At 38.0% G+C, this 18,833-nt stretch overlaps 2 protein-coding genes across 5 annotated transcripts; one reads left to right on the top strand and one right to left on the bottom strand.

Annotated features, from left to right (window-relative positions):
* Positions 1 to 1,305: 1,305 nt before the first annotated feature.
* brd9 (bromodomain containing 9) lies at positions 1,306 to 9,282 on the bottom strand. Of its 3 annotated transcripts, none has more exons than XM_023275471.3 (17): positions 9,126 to 9,282; positions 7,636 to 7,856; positions 7,431 to 7,553; positions 7,244 to 7,337; positions 7,043 to 7,100; positions 5,647 to 5,791; positions 5,394 to 5,504; positions 4,826 to 5,013; positions 4,529 to 4,661; positions 4,323 to 4,398; positions 4,101 to 4,196; positions 2,969 to 3,101; positions 2,750 to 2,861; positions 2,605 to 2,661; positions 2,397 to 2,502; positions 1,684 to 1,854; positions 1,306 to 1,597 (listed from the first exon to the last, which is right to left on the bottom strand). In XM_023275471.3, exons 1-17 carry the CDS (start codon positions 9,172 to 9,174, stop codon positions 1,497 to 1,499), a joined length of 1,974 nt encoding a protein of 657 aa, XP_023131239.1. In that variant the 5' UTR covers positions 9,175 to 9,282; the 3' UTR covers positions 1,306 to 1,496. The 3 variants fall into 3 exon arrangements, with proteins under 3 accessions (XP_023131239.1, XP_054869942.1, XP_023131238.1); XM_055013967.1 differs by having other exon boundaries at positions 4,101 to 4,193; positions 7,208 to 7,337; XM_023275470.3 differs by having other exon boundaries at positions 7,208 to 7,337.
* Positions 9,268 to 17,100, top strand: trip13 (thyroid hormone receptor interactor 13). 2 transcript variants are annotated; one of them, XM_023275472.3, is made up of 14 exons: positions 9,268 to 9,430; positions 9,636 to 9,719; positions 10,404 to 10,563; positions 10,695 to 10,821; positions 12,575 to 12,630; positions 12,726 to 12,816; positions 12,922 to 12,994; positions 13,084 to 13,147; positions 13,241 to 13,327; positions 13,469 to 13,575; positions 13,681 to 13,834; positions 15,176 to 15,288; positions 15,415 to 15,484; positions 16,232 to 17,100. In XM_023275472.3, exons 2-14 carry the CDS (start codon positions 9,646 to 9,648, stop codon positions 16,340 to 16,342), a joined length of 1,287 nt encoding a protein of 428 aa, XP_023131240.1. In that variant the 5' UTR covers positions 9,268 to 9,430; positions 9,636 to 9,645; the 3' UTR covers positions 16,343 to 17,100. The 2 variants fall into 2 exon arrangements, with proteins under 2 accessions (XP_023131240.1, XP_023131241.1); XM_023275473.3 differs by having other exon boundaries at positions 16,247 to 17,100.
* Positions 17,101 to 18,833: the final 1,733 nt, after the last annotated feature.

Here is an 18,833-nt window from a genome sequence, read left to right on the forward strand (position 1 = left end):
TGCAGACATCTGTGCACATAGGACACTTCTGCTTTCAAAAATAAAGCTTGCCTTCTCATGGTTAGCTCTCCCCTCCAAGTTCGTCACATTGCATTATAGCAAATGCAAATGTGGGCTTCATGTTGAATTTTCACTTCCCTCACATACTGAGACATTGCAATAGGGCACGTTGCTTATAAGTTAAAGCCTAAATGGAAAGGAAATTTACTTCTGCTGAAATCTAAGAAGTCAGCAGTGCATCTTTACTGCAGCTGGGCATTCTTACAACATCCTTTACCCGTAAACACACTACATTTAGATGCTAGTTGACAGTAGCTACATTTACAAGTGCTCCCACAGTGAAGTAAGTACTCCTCTGTGCAGTATCACCAAAATGTCAAATGATTCAAAATAGTTTTGCTTTCTAATTTAAAAAAAAAAAAAAAAAAAAAACAGACCCTGAAGTAGAAACTCGATGCCACTAAAGGGAATACACCTGCAATGAGCAATGTCTGTTTGCATGTCTGCATCATGGCTCCACACTGAAAAGAATTGCCAGAGGAAATGAACAATCTGACTGAGATTTCACAAAGATGGAAAAAGATACAAGAAGATCAGTGACCAACTAAAAATCTATAGAAACACAAATGCAGCAGTAATCAGGATTTATGGAATGAGACATAGTACCGCTAATCAGGACTGCAGTGGTCGTCCTCCTAAAATAATACCACATCAATGCAATACCTGCAGAACCTAGCTCTGAAAAACAATTGGGCGAGTACGTCCGATTTGCCACAGGTGTTCTTAATCAGAACCGGTTTCTGTTAAAGCTCACAGTGTGAAAGACTTTGTATAATATTAACCTTTGTGGACGGCTTCCAAGAAAAACACCCATGATTCCTGTTTGGCACAAAAATATTAGATTAAAATCAGCTAAAGAACATGGCAAGGAGGCTTACTAATATTGCAAACACATTCTGTGGTCAGATGAGACCAAGGTAAATGTGTTCAGCTGAGATAGGGTCTAGTATGCTTAGTGTGAACCCGATCCAAACTACCACAGTGAATGCATAGTCCTGGCAGTGAAGCACAAAGGTGGGAGTGTGATGATATCTGGCTGCCTGAGTGCAAAAGGTGTTGGAGGTGTAATTTTTAATACGGTAAATATAAAATGTAAAGTTTTACTTTCACACAAGAGCAAAAAAAAAAAAACCTTCAACTTAGATGTGATGCTGTTACAATTCTGAATCATTTCACGTTTAAGTGATATAGATGTATACCATATAGGGATTTTTGTTCGCTAATTAAACCACACACACTTATAAATACAGGCAGAAGCCTTTATTCTTCAAGTGTTGCATTCGTACAAAACAATATAATTACACAACAGTCTGTACACTTCGTTTCAGTCTTTGAAACAGGTCTGAGGCTCCTGTTGTCTCCACAGTATTTGAACAGTCCAACACTGAGAACACAGTGCTGTTAACACGAGGATAACAAAACGGCGGTGTGTGTGGTCAGCTGTTGGCTGAGCCCTCTTGGTCTGGAGACTGCAGGAACTCGTAGGGATCGTGAACCATTTCCGACTGGTCCCCAACACCCAGGTGTGATGGGCTCCCTGTGGATAGAAGAAAGCACTGTTATGTTGTTGCGGTGGTGTTACTCTCGATATTTAACAAAGTAAAAGCTTTAAACCGCAGATACCTAAGTGGTGCTGGTCCCTCTCTGAGGCATTAGAAAGAGAGGACAGGTTGGACGAGGGTCTGGAGCCCACTCTGTCGACCTGAGCCTCCTGGAACTCCTGCAGGAGTTTGTCAGCATCATCAAAATGCTGCTGGCCCTCCTCGTTTCCTGGCTCTTTTTTCACACTTTTACCTGAATGATAAAGAGGAAATAAATAAACCAAGAAGGAAAAAAATTGCATTTCTAGTGACTTTCTGGCTTCTAGGTGGCCAGCAAATGAAGACAGGAAGTGCGCACACACAAAACTTAACTAAAAAAATGGAATTTGCACAAAAATATCCATAACAATATACAAGAGTAGCATTAAGGCAGATTTTTTAATAGAGATATGTTTCGTTTACACCACTCTCTTTAGTTCATACAAGTGGTAGGATAGTAAAACATTGCTAGTTGCATCTCTCTTTTAAACAGTCAGCACTCTATTTTAAAGCGTAAGCATCATTTTTAACATTTTTTGTCATTTGGAGTTTGACTACTATGCGTTTAAATAGTGAAAACTGCCCTTTATTGCTCCAGTTGTTCAACTGCTCCTATGCTTACTGCTACTACAAGAATCAGAGTATGTTTACAAGGGCTCTCTAATGCCCAGCTTATAACTATGATTAGAGTATGACTGGATTATTGAGTATACATGTAAATACATTCACGCAGTGTGCTGATGTGAGGATATTCACCTAATGAGTTAAGCATGGAAATATCCAGAGACATATCAGGATAACTCTTCATTGACATGAAGTCCAGCACTGAACTGCTCTCTCCCAGGCCAGTACTATCTGTCATCTGAAGAAAAAATACCCAGCTTCAATTAGACAGTCAAGTCGGTGGGTATAAGTAAAACAATACGATGAAAACATAGCATCTCCTTAATGAATTACAACAGACCTGTATGTCACAGATGTTGGACTTGGTTTCATCAGGCTTCAGTGTCATGTTTCTTTTCTGGAATGCAAAATAATCATCATCAGGCTTACATCAAAGAAAGCAAACTGTTCTGCAGATTTTCTACAGTAAAAATCAGAAACTGTACCTGTCGAATCTGATTCACAGCTTTTGTGTGATCGCCTGCGGTCATCTTGTCCAGAAGCCCATCGACCCAACGCTTGGTGACACTTCCACAGCCCTTGACAAACTCCTGTACGCTGAAGAGGAGAAAAAAGGTGAACAAAAAAATAAAAGCAGACTGAGACAGGAAACTTTGTCATAAGAGAATTTTCAGTATGTTTCACCTATGAAAGAAATCTCCTACCTCAGAGCACACTGCACCCCTGTATCATCTCCATAGGCTGAATAGAGCATGTCAACCTCATCAGATAGCAAGTCTGGAAACACGGAGTTCTTCTGAAGGCTCTGGATGTTGTAAGCACTGCTGAGAAAAGTCACTACACAGAGACAGAAAAACAACAGATTCTTTGTCAATTTTGTAATTAATGTAATACATTAGTGATCTGAACCCCAAAACCCACCAGCCGGTTTGAAAGGCATGTTATCTTTTGAAAAAATCACCTAAATTGCAACATTAATTAGAAGTCAAAACTGTAAAAACACAAGCAATCATCAGATATTTAATTTCATGCTAGTTTTCAAACAAATCATGTGTGATGTGCAATTCTATCTAGAAAACTATCCAAATCTAAGCTTGAAATTGAGGTATTTCATCAAGAGTACATTATTCTACATGTCTCGTTGAAAAAGCAGTTGCACCGGACTCTAAACAAACCAAAAAAAAATCCATGAGAAGTCATGAGTGACTCAGCTGTGACCAACAGTCACGTGACAAAAATTCTAGGAATTTTTAGCCAATGCAGGCTGTGTTTACATGGAGCAGAGAGAAGACATGTAGGGTCATAAATAAAACATAAAACATACTTGAGCAATAAAATAAATGCAGCATGGCACAAAAATTACAACAGAAGAGCAAGTTGTTGAAATATACATTTAGCATGATGATATATCTCTGTAGAGTTGATGTGCAGACCAGTGTTAGACATGCATAGTTTGTAGAGGATGTAAAATAAGAAGTAAATAAGTATAAGTCGTAGCAATGGTAGTAATAATAAGTAAAGTATAAGGGATTCCAGTAATTCCAGTACATGTAACACCTATTAGCACTTGGGAAATGTTGTTCAAACTTATATAATTATTTCTATTATTTTAGATTTATGGCATTACAACTTTGTTCTACTGGATTAAAAACTCTCTACTTCTTGACGTGGTTGTGTTATTTCTACATTGAAGCAGGATTTTATAGTGCAGTGAAAAATGAGGTCGCAATGACCAAAAATGTGACAGAAACAAAAAAATGTGGTTTCAGATGGTTAATGGAACAATTAAAGTGACAAAAATGAAGTACATCTACACAAATGCACATGAAGACATACCTTTGTGCCTCCTGTCATCTTTAAAACCCAAAGTAGTTAATCCTGGCAGGAGCTTATTTGACAGAGAACTCAAGTCCACTTTATGGGTCTCCTCTTCTGCAAACAAAGGGGAAAAATAAGCTTCGTACACAGATATCACCAATATAGTTGTGATAACGTGAGAACTCAACCTACTATTGTTTTGAAATGTATTTTTTAAAAAACAGCGCAATAATAGCAAACCTTCTGCATCAGGATCAAGCTGATTTACAACCGTATACAGAAGAGAACTGTCTGACTCTTTACGCAAGTGGCCCATCTGAAAACGCAGAACAGCAAACGTCACTCAAAAGGTTTACACACTCAAATGTTGAAACAGCAAAACCACACAGTTTAAAAGTGTGAAAATGTAATCCTTGTCATATTATAGACAGCAAGCAAGTAGTTACCTTGGAGTTTGGCATGTATCTGTTGATGCGATCCCGAGCTTCATCCGCAGAATGTTCAACCAGGGCCAGAACATGCTCCTCTGCTGTACTGTCAGTCAAGCTGCAAGCGTTTCCCTCTGGCTCATACAGGTAGCTGAGATAGCAGAAATGACATTACAGTATCACTAGATATGAAAAGTCTTGTCTGATAAGATTCACAAAGCTTCAGGTGCTAAATACGTCCCTACTGGCATCTCCGAGCACTTGTCACTTCTTAAATGTACATAAAAATTAATTTAATCATCTCCATCCAATTACCTGATGACTTCCTTCATGTCTTTGACTGGTTGTTTCCTGGACTTCTTTGCAGATTCCGCTGGGATGGGGATTGTCTCTGGAGGAGGTACGTCAGCCGTCAGGTCTTCGTCTCCTAAAATGGCTGCCTGCTGAGTGAAATCCATGTCCTGCATGAAAGACATGCTGCGCTTCAGGGCTAAAAGCCGCTCCTGGAGACAGAGTAGAGAGGGAAAAAAACAGCAACATTTAGCTTTGTCATCTTAACAAGCTTTAAGTGTAGTAAAAGATATGAAGTATAAGGAGTGGTGGAAAGTTGTTAATGATTAAAACTAAGTTTGACATCGTTAACACCTTAAAACAAAACATGTATCATATAGTTCCGTTTTTTGACACTACAGTGAAATTCTAATACCATTAACTGACAATAATTTGACTTCAAATAGCTGACATTGATAACAGTTTTCTGTTTTCAGCTTCGTGTTACTTTACAAATGAAGTAAAAATGTTGTTAAATCCATACGATAGATAGGCTATAATAGTATATATACTTTAAGGAAGACGTTTTTGTCTTCAGTCATGACATCATTACCTTGCTCATCATCTTGAATCCTGTATGAAGCAGTTTCTTGGCAGCCTTGTAGTAGACAGTCTCTGGTCGGTTGTATACCATGGCATTGTCACACATCAGCTTGAAGTCCGCCTGAAGGCCAAAAAAGGTCCAGTGTCGTGTAAGGGCTAATGTTTACAGACTGTTTTATTAAACTTAATGATGCTGCCAAAAGAAACATTCACCATCCCCATTTTTGCTCTGCAGATGAGAAAGTTTTGAAATGTATCCTCACCTTGAATTCTGTTACTGTGTTGTATTCGTTGTTTCTAATCTTGTCTTTCATGGTGCTGAAGTCCATAGGATGTTTGATGATCATTGAGTAACCAGGAGCAATCGCATCCGTTACCGGAAGGGAGAAAAATCCGTGGGGATCTTTCCTGGAAAGACAAGTGACTCAGTGTTATTCCAGCTTTTAGACTTGTGCTTTTAAGAGGAAGCATTCTTATTAGAGAATACCAGGAAACCTTATTAGTCAGGTCAATATGACCAATAGAAATTATGTTACGATCAAGCAGACCACGTCATAATGTGGTCTTATTCACAGTGCACATTTTACAACCATGGTTAAAGCAACCGCAAATTCACCGATCATGATTTGTCTCACGTTTCCAGATACAAAAGACTTCACCCTCCACAATAACAACTCACACCTGAGCTCCACTCACAACGCTATATGCTGAAATGGACCAATAACTAAAATCCTACAGCCTGCAGAAGCAGCAGTGTTATTACACTGTACAACATTTAGCAAGCAGGGGTTACAAGACACACACACCAAAAGCAAATTTTGCTGTTTTGGATGCTTACTGGAGAAAGAGGAAAGTGTTGGATCAAAGGCTTTGGTGCCTTTATGAGGCTTTATGTGCTCATATAACTGCATGTTGAGCTGCGAAGTTGTGGTCTATGACAGAAATGGAAAGGTTTTAACTTACGGGAAGTACAGCAGTGCTCAGTTTCATTTCAAGGCAATCTGCACATTAATCTATGGTGTTTCTTTTGCATGTCTGCTGAATGGTGGTAGTGTTATAACGCACTTATAAAAATGTCAGGAACTAGTCTCAGCTATGCCATGCTATCTTTATAAAAAATGACAAAATACAAACTTTTTCAGTAAAATTGTAACATTTCATTTTTTTTTAAAATTTACTCGGTCTCATTGAAATATTCTCCAAAAATAAACCACTTGCACAAATCAGACTGTTAAAAAAAAAAAAGAAGTTTTGACCTCCTGGGTGTAGCCAAGAAGCCATCAGTGACTCACTTGCAACCAACAATCTTGTCACAAAAAATAGGGACTTTTTGGCTGAACTGCAGACTATGTTTACACAGATAATAGAGGAGACAGCTATCAAAGCAATTTCTAAATGTCATTCCTTCAATTTTTTTTTCTATTTTTGTAAGTTATGGCATCATTGCTATATTTGGCGGCACAAAAGACATTTGTGAGCTTTTCTCTATATCTAGCTGTAGATGTGCTGTTTCCATAGAGGCGCAGGACTTTATATTTCAGTGAAAATTTATCCCAGAATCAGTTAAAATGCGACAATAACAAAAAAGGTTCAGAAACTGCTTGGAGATCAGTGGGTCAAAAGACGCAGGTGGATGCAGCAGTTAGAGTGAAGCCTCACCTCTGCAGCTGCCTCAAAAAATGTTCCAGCAGTTGTTGACGAGGAGTGGACTCATTCTCTGTATTGGGAAAACATTAAAAAAAAAAACAGTGCTTACTAACAACAGTAGTGGAAATGATTGCTCAAACAAAACACAATGCGATGTTCATAAACAGGCAGTCTTGCCTTGTTGTGTCCGGCAGGATCTGACTGGTCTGTCACCTTGTTGCTCTACTTCCACTTTCACACTGGGGTGAAACTCTTCCACTTCAGGCTCTATTTCAAACCTCTCTTTCTTCTTCTTCTTTTCTTCTGGCTGATGAGATACAAACAGAATGTAAAAGACTTACCAGAGTAATCATTAGGAATTTACTGGTCGTATTCTCAGGCTTAAGTTAAGATTTCTCACCTCTAATCCAATAGTTATAGTTTTTGTAAGTGTGAACGGTTCAACTGGGATGCCGCTACTGGAACCTGCTGCAGCTGCCTCCAATTCATTCTGTTCTCGTTCTCTCTTCTTCCTTTTTTCCTCCTGTGAGGTGTCGGTAAACTTTCAAGTTAAAATAAGAAATGATGAAATAATGAGATGGATGAATAATAATCTGCGAACTAACCTTCCGCCGCCTTCTCTCCTCGTCATCCACATATTTGTCTTTGTCCTTCTCTGACTTTTTCTTCTTCTTTTTCTTTTTTTCTTTATGGCGTTCTCGCTCGTGGTCCGATCTGTCATCGTAGTAGCTGGAGTCATGGCCCGAACCAGAGAGCTCTGTCACCTCGCTTCCTCCAACTTTGAGCACCAGCTTCAGGGGTTTTTCATGAGCTTTGTCCTCGTAGTCTACAAACAAAACAGGCAATGTTTGAGACAGAATCATGATGTAAGACAAAAAGTATAGTCACATCTTCTACATCCTAAATTGCAGTCTTTGTCATTTGCTAATTGCACCGTTTCAAATAATGACATTGCTTTAAAATCAATGAAATAATACTAACAATGTAGTGACAACTTTATTTACAATAGATAGCACTGTATAAAAACAGGAAAAAGGAAAAGGGCAACATGACAACAATTAAGATAAAGTTAAAGCAAGAAGACAACAAACGCAAAAGTGGAAGATGTCAATATTAATCAAGTGTAATCAAATGTAGATAATATAGTTTAGCACACTGAGTAACTTAAGATTTTAGCAGGGATATTATGCCAACAGCAGCTAAAAAGCAGGGTTGACAAATGAGCACTGTGTTGGTAGATTTGTCTATAGCTTCCCTGAACTAGTCTGTAGCATACCTAGACTACTCAGACATCCCTGGGCTAGTCTGTAACATCCCTATGCAAGTCATATGCATCCTTAGACTAGTCATAATCATCCCTACATTAGTCTGTAGTATCCCCAACTAATCATAAGCATCCCCAACTAATCATAAGCATTCCTAGACTAGTCATAAGCATCCCCATACTAGTCTGTAGCATCCCTACAGTAATCTTCAGCATCCCCATACTAGCCTGTAGGATCACTGAGCTAGTCTGTCTGTAGCATTACTGTACTACAGCAATATGTAGCATCCTTTCACTAGTCTGTAGCATCAATGGACTACAGTAGTCTGTAGTATCCCGGAAATATTCTGAAGCATCCCTGCACTTGTCTGTAGCATTCCCCGAATAATTTGTAGCATCTCTAGCCTACTCTGTAACATCCCCAGACAAATCTTGCCATGTCTGATACAGTCTGTAGCATCCATAGAAATCGTAAAATGCAACCATTGTCTAATCTCCAGCATCCCGCATCCCCGATAAACTCTGTAGCATCCTCAGAATTATCTGTAGCATCCCTGGACTAGTCTGTAGCTCGGAAGGCTAGTCATTAGGCTACTGACCATTCTCTCTAGGATGGCCTGTATCAGCATCACTAGACCAATATATAACATACATAAGCTAGTCTGTACGACACTAAGGTAGTCACTAGGCTAGTTCGAAACATCTCTAAGTTTACGTTTCACACAAACAGAACACATCTTCTGCCCTGCTAAGCTAAGCTGGCTAGCATAAAGCTAGCTGGAACAAAAGCGGCGCCGCTGCAAGCTAATCGTAAAATGTGCGCTCGTGTACCGTCAACTGTCCTCCATTCCGGTTTGTGTTTCTTGTGTTTTTTCCCCATGTTTGCGAATTTACACTGTAATTATTATTCCAAATGTGTTGCCACCTGTCGCTAACCGTTATCCCGGTTGGAACAACTTAACGCAAAAAGATGCTAATCGGAAGTAAAACCTAAAAAGCTGCTGTTGTAGTTCCGGTATCACAAATCAGCGCGCTGAATTCGACTTACTGTCGGCTTGTTGTCAACACAGCTGACCGACGGGAACCAGAACTTTGGTTGATGCAACTGATTAGTCTGACAACGTAAATGTTCTAAGGTGTGGTTTTTCAGTTTTCTCAATGTAGCTGACTGTTTTGCCGCTGTTAGCTAGCCGTGTTAGCTAACCCTAGCATTAGCAACTTTCTAAAGTTAGCTAGTTGGCTAACGCTATACAGGATTGCGTTTTGGTTTAGCACTAAATATCTGCCAATAACTCTGAGTTGCTGTTGTTAAAGCTCTGAATTTTATTCTGATCTACACAGGTTTACTGCAATGGAGGGTGACAGAATGGAGGTGGGAAACCAGAAACAAAACATCAACGTGGAAGTCCATGTTCAGTCTCACAGGTGAGTTGTTTGGGTATCCATTCAGCTATGTATCAAACCACAAAGCCTACAAACATTGCAGAAGAATATAGGAAAGGGGCCTAATCAACTGCACTTAAACTGATCTCAAAGGTATATACAGTGCTTACAATGTTAACACATTAATTAAAGTAGCTCCTATTGACTCTACTACTGCACTTTCTAAAAAAGAAAAAGTGTGAAAACTAATCAGACCAAGTATGTCGCCTGACTTGAATCAAATACAACACATTTAGGGTGTTTTAAAGGGAAGGGTGGAGCACCACAATCCCTCCACCAAAGAGCAACTGAAACAATACAACATGGCAGAACATCTCTCCAGAAATTTGGTGTCCTTCATGCAAACTAGTATTGACTCTGTCATCAAAAATAAAGGTGCACATCTGAAGTATTGAAAAATTACTTTTGTTGCATTCAGTTTCTACTGTGGTTCCTGTATTTTTAATATAGTTAATCTAAACTGTTAGTTTTTAATTTTACTCAAGAACAAATATTTTGTTGCTCAATTTAGAAATAATGCAGTTACTATAAGGTGATACATTTTAGAATATATTGACATTTAACTGATATTGCACATGGGATGTACTCACTTCTGTTCTATACTGAATGTATATACATCTGTGCTTTGTTGTATATTGTCTGAATCCATCCTTGATCCTATTTCAGCACAGCTAAGCTGTCTGAGGTGAGGATGCATGTTCAGGCTCTACTAAATCGCCACAGCGTGGTGTTTGGAAACTACAGATGGACTGAGTTTGATGAAGATTTCCTGCAGACACACGTGGAATCTGTGGCTATAGTTGACCTTGAAGAAATAGTAGCACAGGTCTGTTGTTTTGGATTTACTTTTAAATATTTTCAGGCCTTTTTGTATCATTGTTTTTTTTAACTAAAAAGTAAAAATGCTTTGCAGTTGAGTATATGTCTATTTTTATTAATCTTTTTTCTTTCATTTAGCCTCTAGATTTGAAGAGCTGCTCTGTCTCTGTTCACATCTTCACTCTGAATGAGGATGGACCCAGCATGCTGAGTTTGGAGGAGGATGAGGAACTTTCAGCAGCCAATCACTGGTTACTGCCAGCAGGTGACAATGGATACTGTGAACGATAGCACACTGACTATTACAACATGTTGCTTTCGTAGTTTGATGTATTTTCATCTGAGGTCGGACAGCCAGAAAAGACTTATTAGAAGGCCAAGAGGCTACACTGAGTCCACAGTGTGTTTTGAATATGAAATACAGCCCATGATTTTAGGCGAGAAATGACTGGAGAGCACTGACTGTTCCTTATTGTAGACCTCAAAGGTGCCTATAAAAGTTTATTCTTTATGGAGAAGGGAGCTTGTGGTCATTTTGGATTTGTGTGTCCCTGCTGTCCTTCTGTATTCTCAGTATTTTACAAACTGCAATTTTCACCTAAATATAGTTAAAGCGACTGTCTCTATCCTCATGCATGACCTTGTCAAGCTCTTAAGAAACAGTCTTGGTAAAATATGAATGTTTGGAATATACTGAGAGTATGAATGTAGACTGGAAAAGTGGAGTATGCAGCAGGAGTGATTTGTTTCTGTCAAGCTTTTATTTTGCTGGTGTAAAAACTTGGAATTCATCTAATTTCATTATAACCTCTGTGAATCCAGCATGACCAAAGCCTACCTTCTCGAACAAAACTACAAAGGTTTCAGAACCACCTTTTAAAAGCTTGAGTATGCAGAATTGTAGAAACAGCAAAATGAAGCATACGGTGCATAAGTGCGCACTGCCTGAGTATGACTGAAGGAAGAATCCGCAGGAGACAGTGTTGGGAGGAAGAGGAGTGTGATGCATTACAATGAATCTTATGTAGACTAACATAAAATTAATAACATCGGTTGACTTTGCATGCAACAGATAAACGTACCTAAATGGCACTTGAGAAGACTGGAGACCACAAAGAGCACTGAAAGATACACAAATATAATATTGCCGTGCATGTAGACATTCCAGTCTTCCATTGCAGACTGAGTGCAATATTTTGATGGCCTTTTTACAGGCTTGTGACTGCCACAGATAAACAATTACAGGGCTGGTTGATGTAGCTGAAAGAAACGATCACAGTTGAGTTTCATCTTGGTCAATATTGCCAATTATTGATAACTTTTAATTGCCTTTTTTTATTAATATCGACCAAAAATAGGATTTATTTTGAATTTTTGTTGCAGCACACAGGTCATAGTTTTAGTGTTAAAACAACAATGAAAACAGACACAAAAATCCAAATAAATACAAATAACCAAGGATAAATAAATCATCTCAACTTGATACACATGAAATAAAGAAAGTAAATAAAACTCCGAGGCTAGAGCAATAAATGGAGAAGGTGCTCCAAAGGCGCTTTGTTCATGTAACTGAACTATGCCTTCTAATTATAAATTTTCACTGCAGTTTGCTTTTATTGCATGCAAGTAAAACTGTTGAACAAGTTTCTACTGCCAGTACATGTCGCTGTAATTGTATGTCCCAGGCCAAGCAGATTACTATTCTTTTTCATTCTTTGACATGAGAGCACTTGATATACAACAAATATGACAAAAATGCCACTGGAACACACTGCATACTTTAGTTGTAAGCTAACAAGATATAAATATCGCATAAATGAGGAAGATATTAAAGAGTGATGTAAAGGCACAGTAAAGTAGCAATGATAAATGAGTCACATTTTGGTTATGCTTCACTTATTCAGCATCGTGGACATTTTGATGCAATGTATAGAAAGACCTCTTTTACATTAGGCTCATTCAAACCTTTATAGTATCTGAATATTCCTCTAAAATTCATTGATCTGTTCTTTTAACAGCTGAATTTCATGGGATTTGGGAGAGTCTGGTATACGAGACTGGAGTGAAAATGCAGGTAAAGCAATTATTAGCAGCTCAGTAATTGGAGAAAATGATTATTCGACTTTGCTTAAGGCTGCATAACTTTATATTGTTTGAATTTTCCTTCAGCTCCTGGATTATGTCACAACAACAATTTACTTCTCAGATAAAAACGTTGACAGCAACCTGATTTCTTGGAACCGTGTTGTCCTGCTTCATGGTGAATTGCAAAATGGGGAATTACAATCATTAGCACTGACCAAGATTGTGTCAGAAATGATGTGTGCACAATAACAGATTTATCTCTGCGTTTGCCCACATTCAGGCCCCCCAGGCACCGGGAAAACATCGCTGTGCAAAGCTCTTGCCCAGAAACTGTCAATCCGACTGTCAAATCGGTAAGACTTCATCTTCTTTAAAGTGTAACCGCCTCAACTGTAACTACACCTGCTCCTTTCACTACAAAATCCACTCTTCTGCCCTGCAGGTATTCGTATGGCCAATTTGTCGAGATAAACAGCCACAGTTTGTTTTCAAAGTGGTTCTCAGAGGTACACCTGGGCTCTTTCATGTTAAATTAACTGTAAAATGTTCGAGATAAGATTGTCATTATATTTTCAGTTGATAATTCGTCTTTTTTGCAGAGCGGTAAGCTGGTCACAAAGATGTTCCAAAAGATTCAACAACTGATTGACGACAAAGACGCTCTTGTGTTTGTTCTAATTGACGAGGTAAAAATTATAGCTTGAAACTGGAACAGAGCCACCAGAATGACTTTATTCAGTGGATAGCATTCTAGTTTGCTTTCATATTCACTGCAGTACCATGTATGTGTCCTGTGTTTTTAAACTACTTGTATTTGTGATGAATAGGTGGAGAGTTTAACAGCAGCGAGAAATGCCTCCCAGGCAGGAACAGAACCTTCTGATGCAATTCGAGTGGTCAACTCTGTCCTCACTCAGCTGGACCAGATCAAACGGTCAGAAAACTATTTTAGAAATTTTTCTGAAATAAAATGTAACTAGAAGGCTTTATTTTAGGTTATTATAATTGCTTCCAAATAACTGGAGAATCTTTCCATCAGACATTCCAACGTCGTGATCCTGACGACCTCCAATGTGACGGAAAAGATCGACTTGGCGTTTGTGGACAGAGCCGACATCAAGCAGTACATCGGACCTCCATCTGAGAAAGGCATCTATAACATCTACCTCTCCTGCCTTGAAGAGCTCATGAAGGTAACCAAGCAAACTGGCTATAATTAACAATATGCAGAGTTATTTAAGTTTAGTGCACACCTGACTTAACCCTCTGAACCCTTATCTTTAAAAAAAAGTCTGCTAAATTATGCCATTTATCAAAGCAAAAAAATTGCAAAAACGGGGATAATCATTGGATTTTTTATAACTTCCCAAAGGTCATTAAACTACAAATATATGGTGTCCCAATTTCACTAGACAACTTAACCAAATCCAAGTTTAAAATTGTGATGTCACCAAAAAACTTTCCTGTACATGCCTCATTTTAAGGTTCACCAAAACAAACAGTTTGCTCCAGATTCTGCTAAAACTAAATGTTTCCCATTTACAGAGCCGTTGCTATCAAAATCAAAGACAACTAAAACAGCAGGCCATAAAACACAATAACTGAAAAGACAAGAATCCATAAAAGGATATGAAGTTACAATGCAATAAAAGATTAAGTAGGGTTGTTAAGCTCTACTTAAATTCAAAGAGGATGGCGGGTCTTTAGCAGTGACTTTAAAGTTTGAGCAGCTCTTAGAATAAAACTGTTCAGATAATAGGAGCCACTGCAAAGGCTCAACTGTTTCTACTTTTGTTCTTGGATATGAGAACATCCAAGACCTCTGTAATCAAACTTGAGTAAGAGCTTAGCTAAATAAAATTGCACCAACCCATTAAGAACCTCAGGAAGAAATAATAACATTTATAAAGATAGTAGTGATGTTGTACCAGCTGCAGACACTAAACCAATGACTGCCCTCCATCCAGATAGAAAGATTTACAATAGTCAAACTTAGCAGTAATAATAAGAGTCTATAGGACAGAGATCAACCTTCACCTCAAGTAAAAGCCTTAATATTGTTCAGAATCAATTATGCAAGAGATCAATACTTTAGTAGTTTAGAGCTGTAACTAATTATTATTTCCATTTGCAGTTTTCTCAGTATTTTCTTGATTAATCAATTAGTTGTGTGGTTTACAAAATGTGAAAAAATGGTGAAAAATGCCCAAGATGATGACCTCAATTGTTTTGTTTTGTCCACAACCCAAAGATATTCAGTTTTCTGTCACAGAGCATGAAAAAAAAGATTTAAACATAAGTACTGAGTACTGGATTACTGACTCTATCTTAAAAAATGAAAACTAAACAACACATTTCTTGTAATCTAATAGTGGCAAAATGGCAGCAAAATGCAATGCTGCTTTAATACCAAAAGAGTTTGGAGAAAGACGTTAAATTTACCATCGGCATATGTTTGAAAACAGTCATAAGCAGCAACAGGGCCGAAGCAACACTTAAGATTCAGCGCTCTGATTTTGTCGTGATGCTCTCAGTGCCAGGTGATCTACCCTCGGCAGCAGCTCTTCACCATGTTTGAGCTCGAGACGATGGGCTTTGCAAAGAGCGAGGTGTCCGAACTCAGTCTGACCCTGAGGAACATCGCTCTGTGAGTTCACCACCCACTAATGCAATAGCACCTAAATCACAGCGTCCGGGCTTCAGTTAGAACATCGAGTGCCAGCGGGAGAGAAACAGCCAGAGACTAATGTTCTGTTGCTCTTTTCATTCCTAGAAAAAGCAAAGGTTTGAGCGGAAGAGCTCTCAGGAAGCTGCCATTTCTGGCCCATGCACTCTTTGTAAAGGTAAAGGCAATTTATTTTGTTCTTCTAAGGGGAAAAAGTCATTAAGAAAAAATGCACAGGAGCTGAGACACCAGAAAATAACATTAAATGATGGAAAATAACTATCTCATAAAACTGTAATAATTTTCTATAATAATACATTTTCTAGCTTTAATTTTACATGTGATCCTGTGTATTTTTTGTAATGTTTAATGAAAGATATTTACATTTGTAAAATCAATTAAATTAGCTATAATGATTGATAGATAGATAGATAGATAGATAGATAGATAGATAGATAGATAGATAGATAGATAGATAGATAGATAGATAGATACTGTATAAAATATAGTATTGATTTGTTATTTTGTACTGAATTTCTGGGCTTATTTAAAGTTTTTATTATTGCTTTTCCTTAAAATTGCATTTTGCATAACTCCGTTTAAGTTCTTGACTTATTAAAATATTGACGTTTTATCTACTCAATCTAATTTTGGAAATGTAATTCCAGTATTAGACTCAAATTTAACAGTTTTGTCTTCTTTTTTGACAGAAAAAATGTAACAGAAATTGCAATACATTTGTAATTCTTCTGTTAATGTAAAAAAAAAGTTATTCACAGTTGAGGGTTTTTAGTGTTTTTTACGTTAGACTTGTTAATTCGCTGCCATTTTGTTGATGTTTGTGTAGTTACAAAAATACAGAAAAAAATATGTAAATAAATAGAAAAGGTTCCCTGAAATGACAGATTTTATTTACAGTGTGCAGTTCGTTTCCTTGCAGACACCGACAGTAACTCTTGAGCGTTTTCTGGACGCAATGAGCCGAGCGGTGGATAAACAGAGGGAGGAAAAAGCCAATCTGATCAACGGTGTCTGAACTTATTACAGTCCCCAAAGGCTGATTGTTTGTGGTTTGAAAAAGCTACAACTCTTACATCTTTTTATGAGGCTTGATCGGTTTGTTTGGCAGCACTACGTGAAATATACTGTCAAAAACATAGTTTTAACAAATGCTATTAACAACAGAAACTTCTATATTCAGGTAATTTTGTTGGTGCTACTATCTTAAAAGACCAAAGACCATGCGTGTGAGAAAGTAGAGGAATTTGGTTTAAGAAGCAGTACCAAGCGCTTGAATTTTCTATTTGGTATGAACTAAATGTTTACTCTGTTCTTACATTTCGAAGTGTTTGATATTTTTATATAACATGCAGCTTTAACCTTAACAGTGCCACCTTTTTGTGTTGTTTTTATGTTAATGGTTAGTTGTGATTTTTATTTTTGCCATTCATTGTTATTAGTTCTTGTAGTGACATCGGTGTGTAAACACTATCTCAATCAGTGTGTAGTTTTGTTGGTGTTATCCCATGTTCTTATCCAATTTACTCATATCACCCTGACCATCTGCGATCACACTGAGCTGACCTTATGTTTATGTCTGATGTCATTTTCTGTTAAAAAAATGAACACCCTTAACATGCTGTTCATTTACAACGCTGTTCATTTATTATGTTTTCTTAAAAAGGGATGTAATTTTTTTCATCTTTTCTGTATTTATGCTAACAAATTTCCTTTAAACTCCCTGTTATGTCTTTATTTTGTAAATAGTAGTGTAATAAACAGTATTGTGTATGATTTTGTGTGCGTTGTCAAGTTACTGCAGAGGAAGCAAAGTTACGCCCAAGTGAATTATTACTCAAACAACCAGTCTCTGGCTGTCAGTGCAAATACCTAAATTATTCATAGTCTTTCTCGGTAACCAAATGCAAGTGGGATTTAGTTTCTCCAAGTGTCCATCTCGGCAGCTCTTTGACCTTGAAGGCTTCCTCTCCATCACTCTTTCCTTCACAGGTTCTCTTCACCACTTGGTATGGTTCACATCGTTGTCTTGTCGGACGTTCAAATGCTGCCCAAGTTTTTCTCCAGACTGTGTGACTGAAGCTGACTAGCTCAAATGCTTGTCCTTTCTTCGGTTCTTGTGACGAAACAACTCCATTATCATCTCATTTTGCCATAAACGTAATGAGCAGCAGTTTTCTTCTTTGTCCAGCAGAGCTTTAGTGTGTCTGTCTTGGAGAAGTGGAGTCCTCCTCGGTCTGATCCATGGAGACCGGCCTTTTTCTTGGTCTGAATTCGAGAAACTTGAATATGTCTTCATAACCTTTCTCTGTCTTGAAATGCACAAGTTCCTTCAAGTGTTGGTCCCTAATAACAAGCCTACCAAGGTTTTTGGTTTTAGTCATGACTTGCACATGACTAATAACTGCCTAGAGATCTATTTCACGAGCTGTTGCCAAAATTGGCAACAATCTCCGGGGTTATGAGCAATTTTGGACCACACATTTGAAGAAATTAAATGGTTTAAATGTATTAATAGCATCTCCTTCACAGTTTTCTACTTTTTAAATCTTCTTTTCAGCCATTATACACTTATTGTTGAATACAAATCACCTTATGGGATGAGTATGGGTACGCGTTACCATTAGATCCATTTTGGAGACTTTAACACTATCTTGAGGCAACCACTTGGTGGCGCACAGATGCTGTCATACAGCTTTACACGCTGAATGACTGGATTTTATTATAGTAGATTTTATTAATTACGTGATAATCACGATAAGGACCATAAGAACAGCCTCAGTAATAAAAACAGATTTCAGTTGACCTTGAATCCACGTGATCTGTCTCAAGGACTTCAGGTATTTACCAAAAACCCCCACAAATATTCAATGTCACTTTGCAAATAAAGAAATAAAAAGCATGATTCAGGTTTAACTTCAGTGCAGTTAATAAACTAAACTGCAATAGTTCTCCTGTATGAGACCGACTCCTGAATGAGGGTTCAAACTGCTCTATGGTTCTAGAGTCTGACAGTGGGGGTTATTTTGTTGCCACCTTTTTGACCTAAAACAAAACAGTTGAAAGATGATCCCATGTTGAAATGTATCAGTCCTGCACACAGTTTACACGAACAGCTCAGTGGCTTCATTGTTTGTATGAACATGTTTTGCATTCTGTGAATGCTCTGCTGCTTTGCATGTCAGCTGCCGGGTTCAGACAATGTGCCCTTTGTTTGTTGCTGGCAACAGCTTTTTCATTCCACTTCAAAGGTGGATCCTGTAGGCTGTTCCTGAATGTAAAAGGAAGGCAAACACTAAATTCATCTCCATTCACACACTTCAGACCTGCTCAATCATCTCACAGACACCTTCAAAATGACCTTTCTTGGGTGTTTAATTAAGCTTATTATGTGTTTTATTGGTGGATTTGATTTTTCAGTCAAAAGTCTATCATTAAGATCAAGAAAACGATTTATACTCGAATCAAAACCAACACGGATTGGATTTCCCCCTCATACAAATCGACCT

Source organism: Amphiprion ocellaris, chromosome 9, assembly GCF_022539595.1.
Source record: "Amphiprion ocellaris isolate individual 3 ecotype Okinawa chromosome 9, ASM2253959v1, whole genome shotgun sequence".
Classification (NCBI taxonomy): domain Eukaryota; kingdom Metazoa; phylum Chordata; class Actinopteri; family Pomacentridae; genus Amphiprion; species Amphiprion ocellaris.

What these genes read in the sequence shown, in the direction of transcription:
- brd9 (XM_023275470.3), bottom strand. Translation starts at nt 9,174, where the DNA reads ATGGGGAAAAAACACAAGAAACACAAACCGGAATGGAGGACAGTTGAC. An exon ending in TTTTTGAGGCAGCTGCAGAG is followed by an intron (nt 5,792 to 7,042) that starts GTGAGGCTTCAC and finishes TTGTCTTTCCAG; the next exon opens with GAAAGATCCCCACGGATTTT. An exon ending in GACATGAAGGAAGTCATCAG is followed by an intron (nt 4,662 to 4,825) that starts GTAATTGGATGG and finishes CTGCTATCTCAG; the next exon opens with CTACCTGTATGAGCCAGAGG.
- trip13 (XM_023275472.3), top strand. Translation starts at nt 9,646, where the DNA reads ATGGAGGGTGACAGAATGGAGGTGGGAAACCAGAAACAAAACATCAAC. An exon ending in TCAATCCGACTGTCAAATCG is followed by an intron (nt 12,995 to 13,083) that starts GTAAGACTTCAT and finishes TCTGCCCTGCAG; the next exon opens with GTATTCGTATGGCCAATTTG. An exon ending in GCCTTGAAGAGCTCATGAAG is followed by an intron (nt 13,835 to 15,175) that starts GTAACCAAGCAA and finishes TGATGCTCTCAG; the next exon opens with TGCCAGGTGATCTACCCTCG.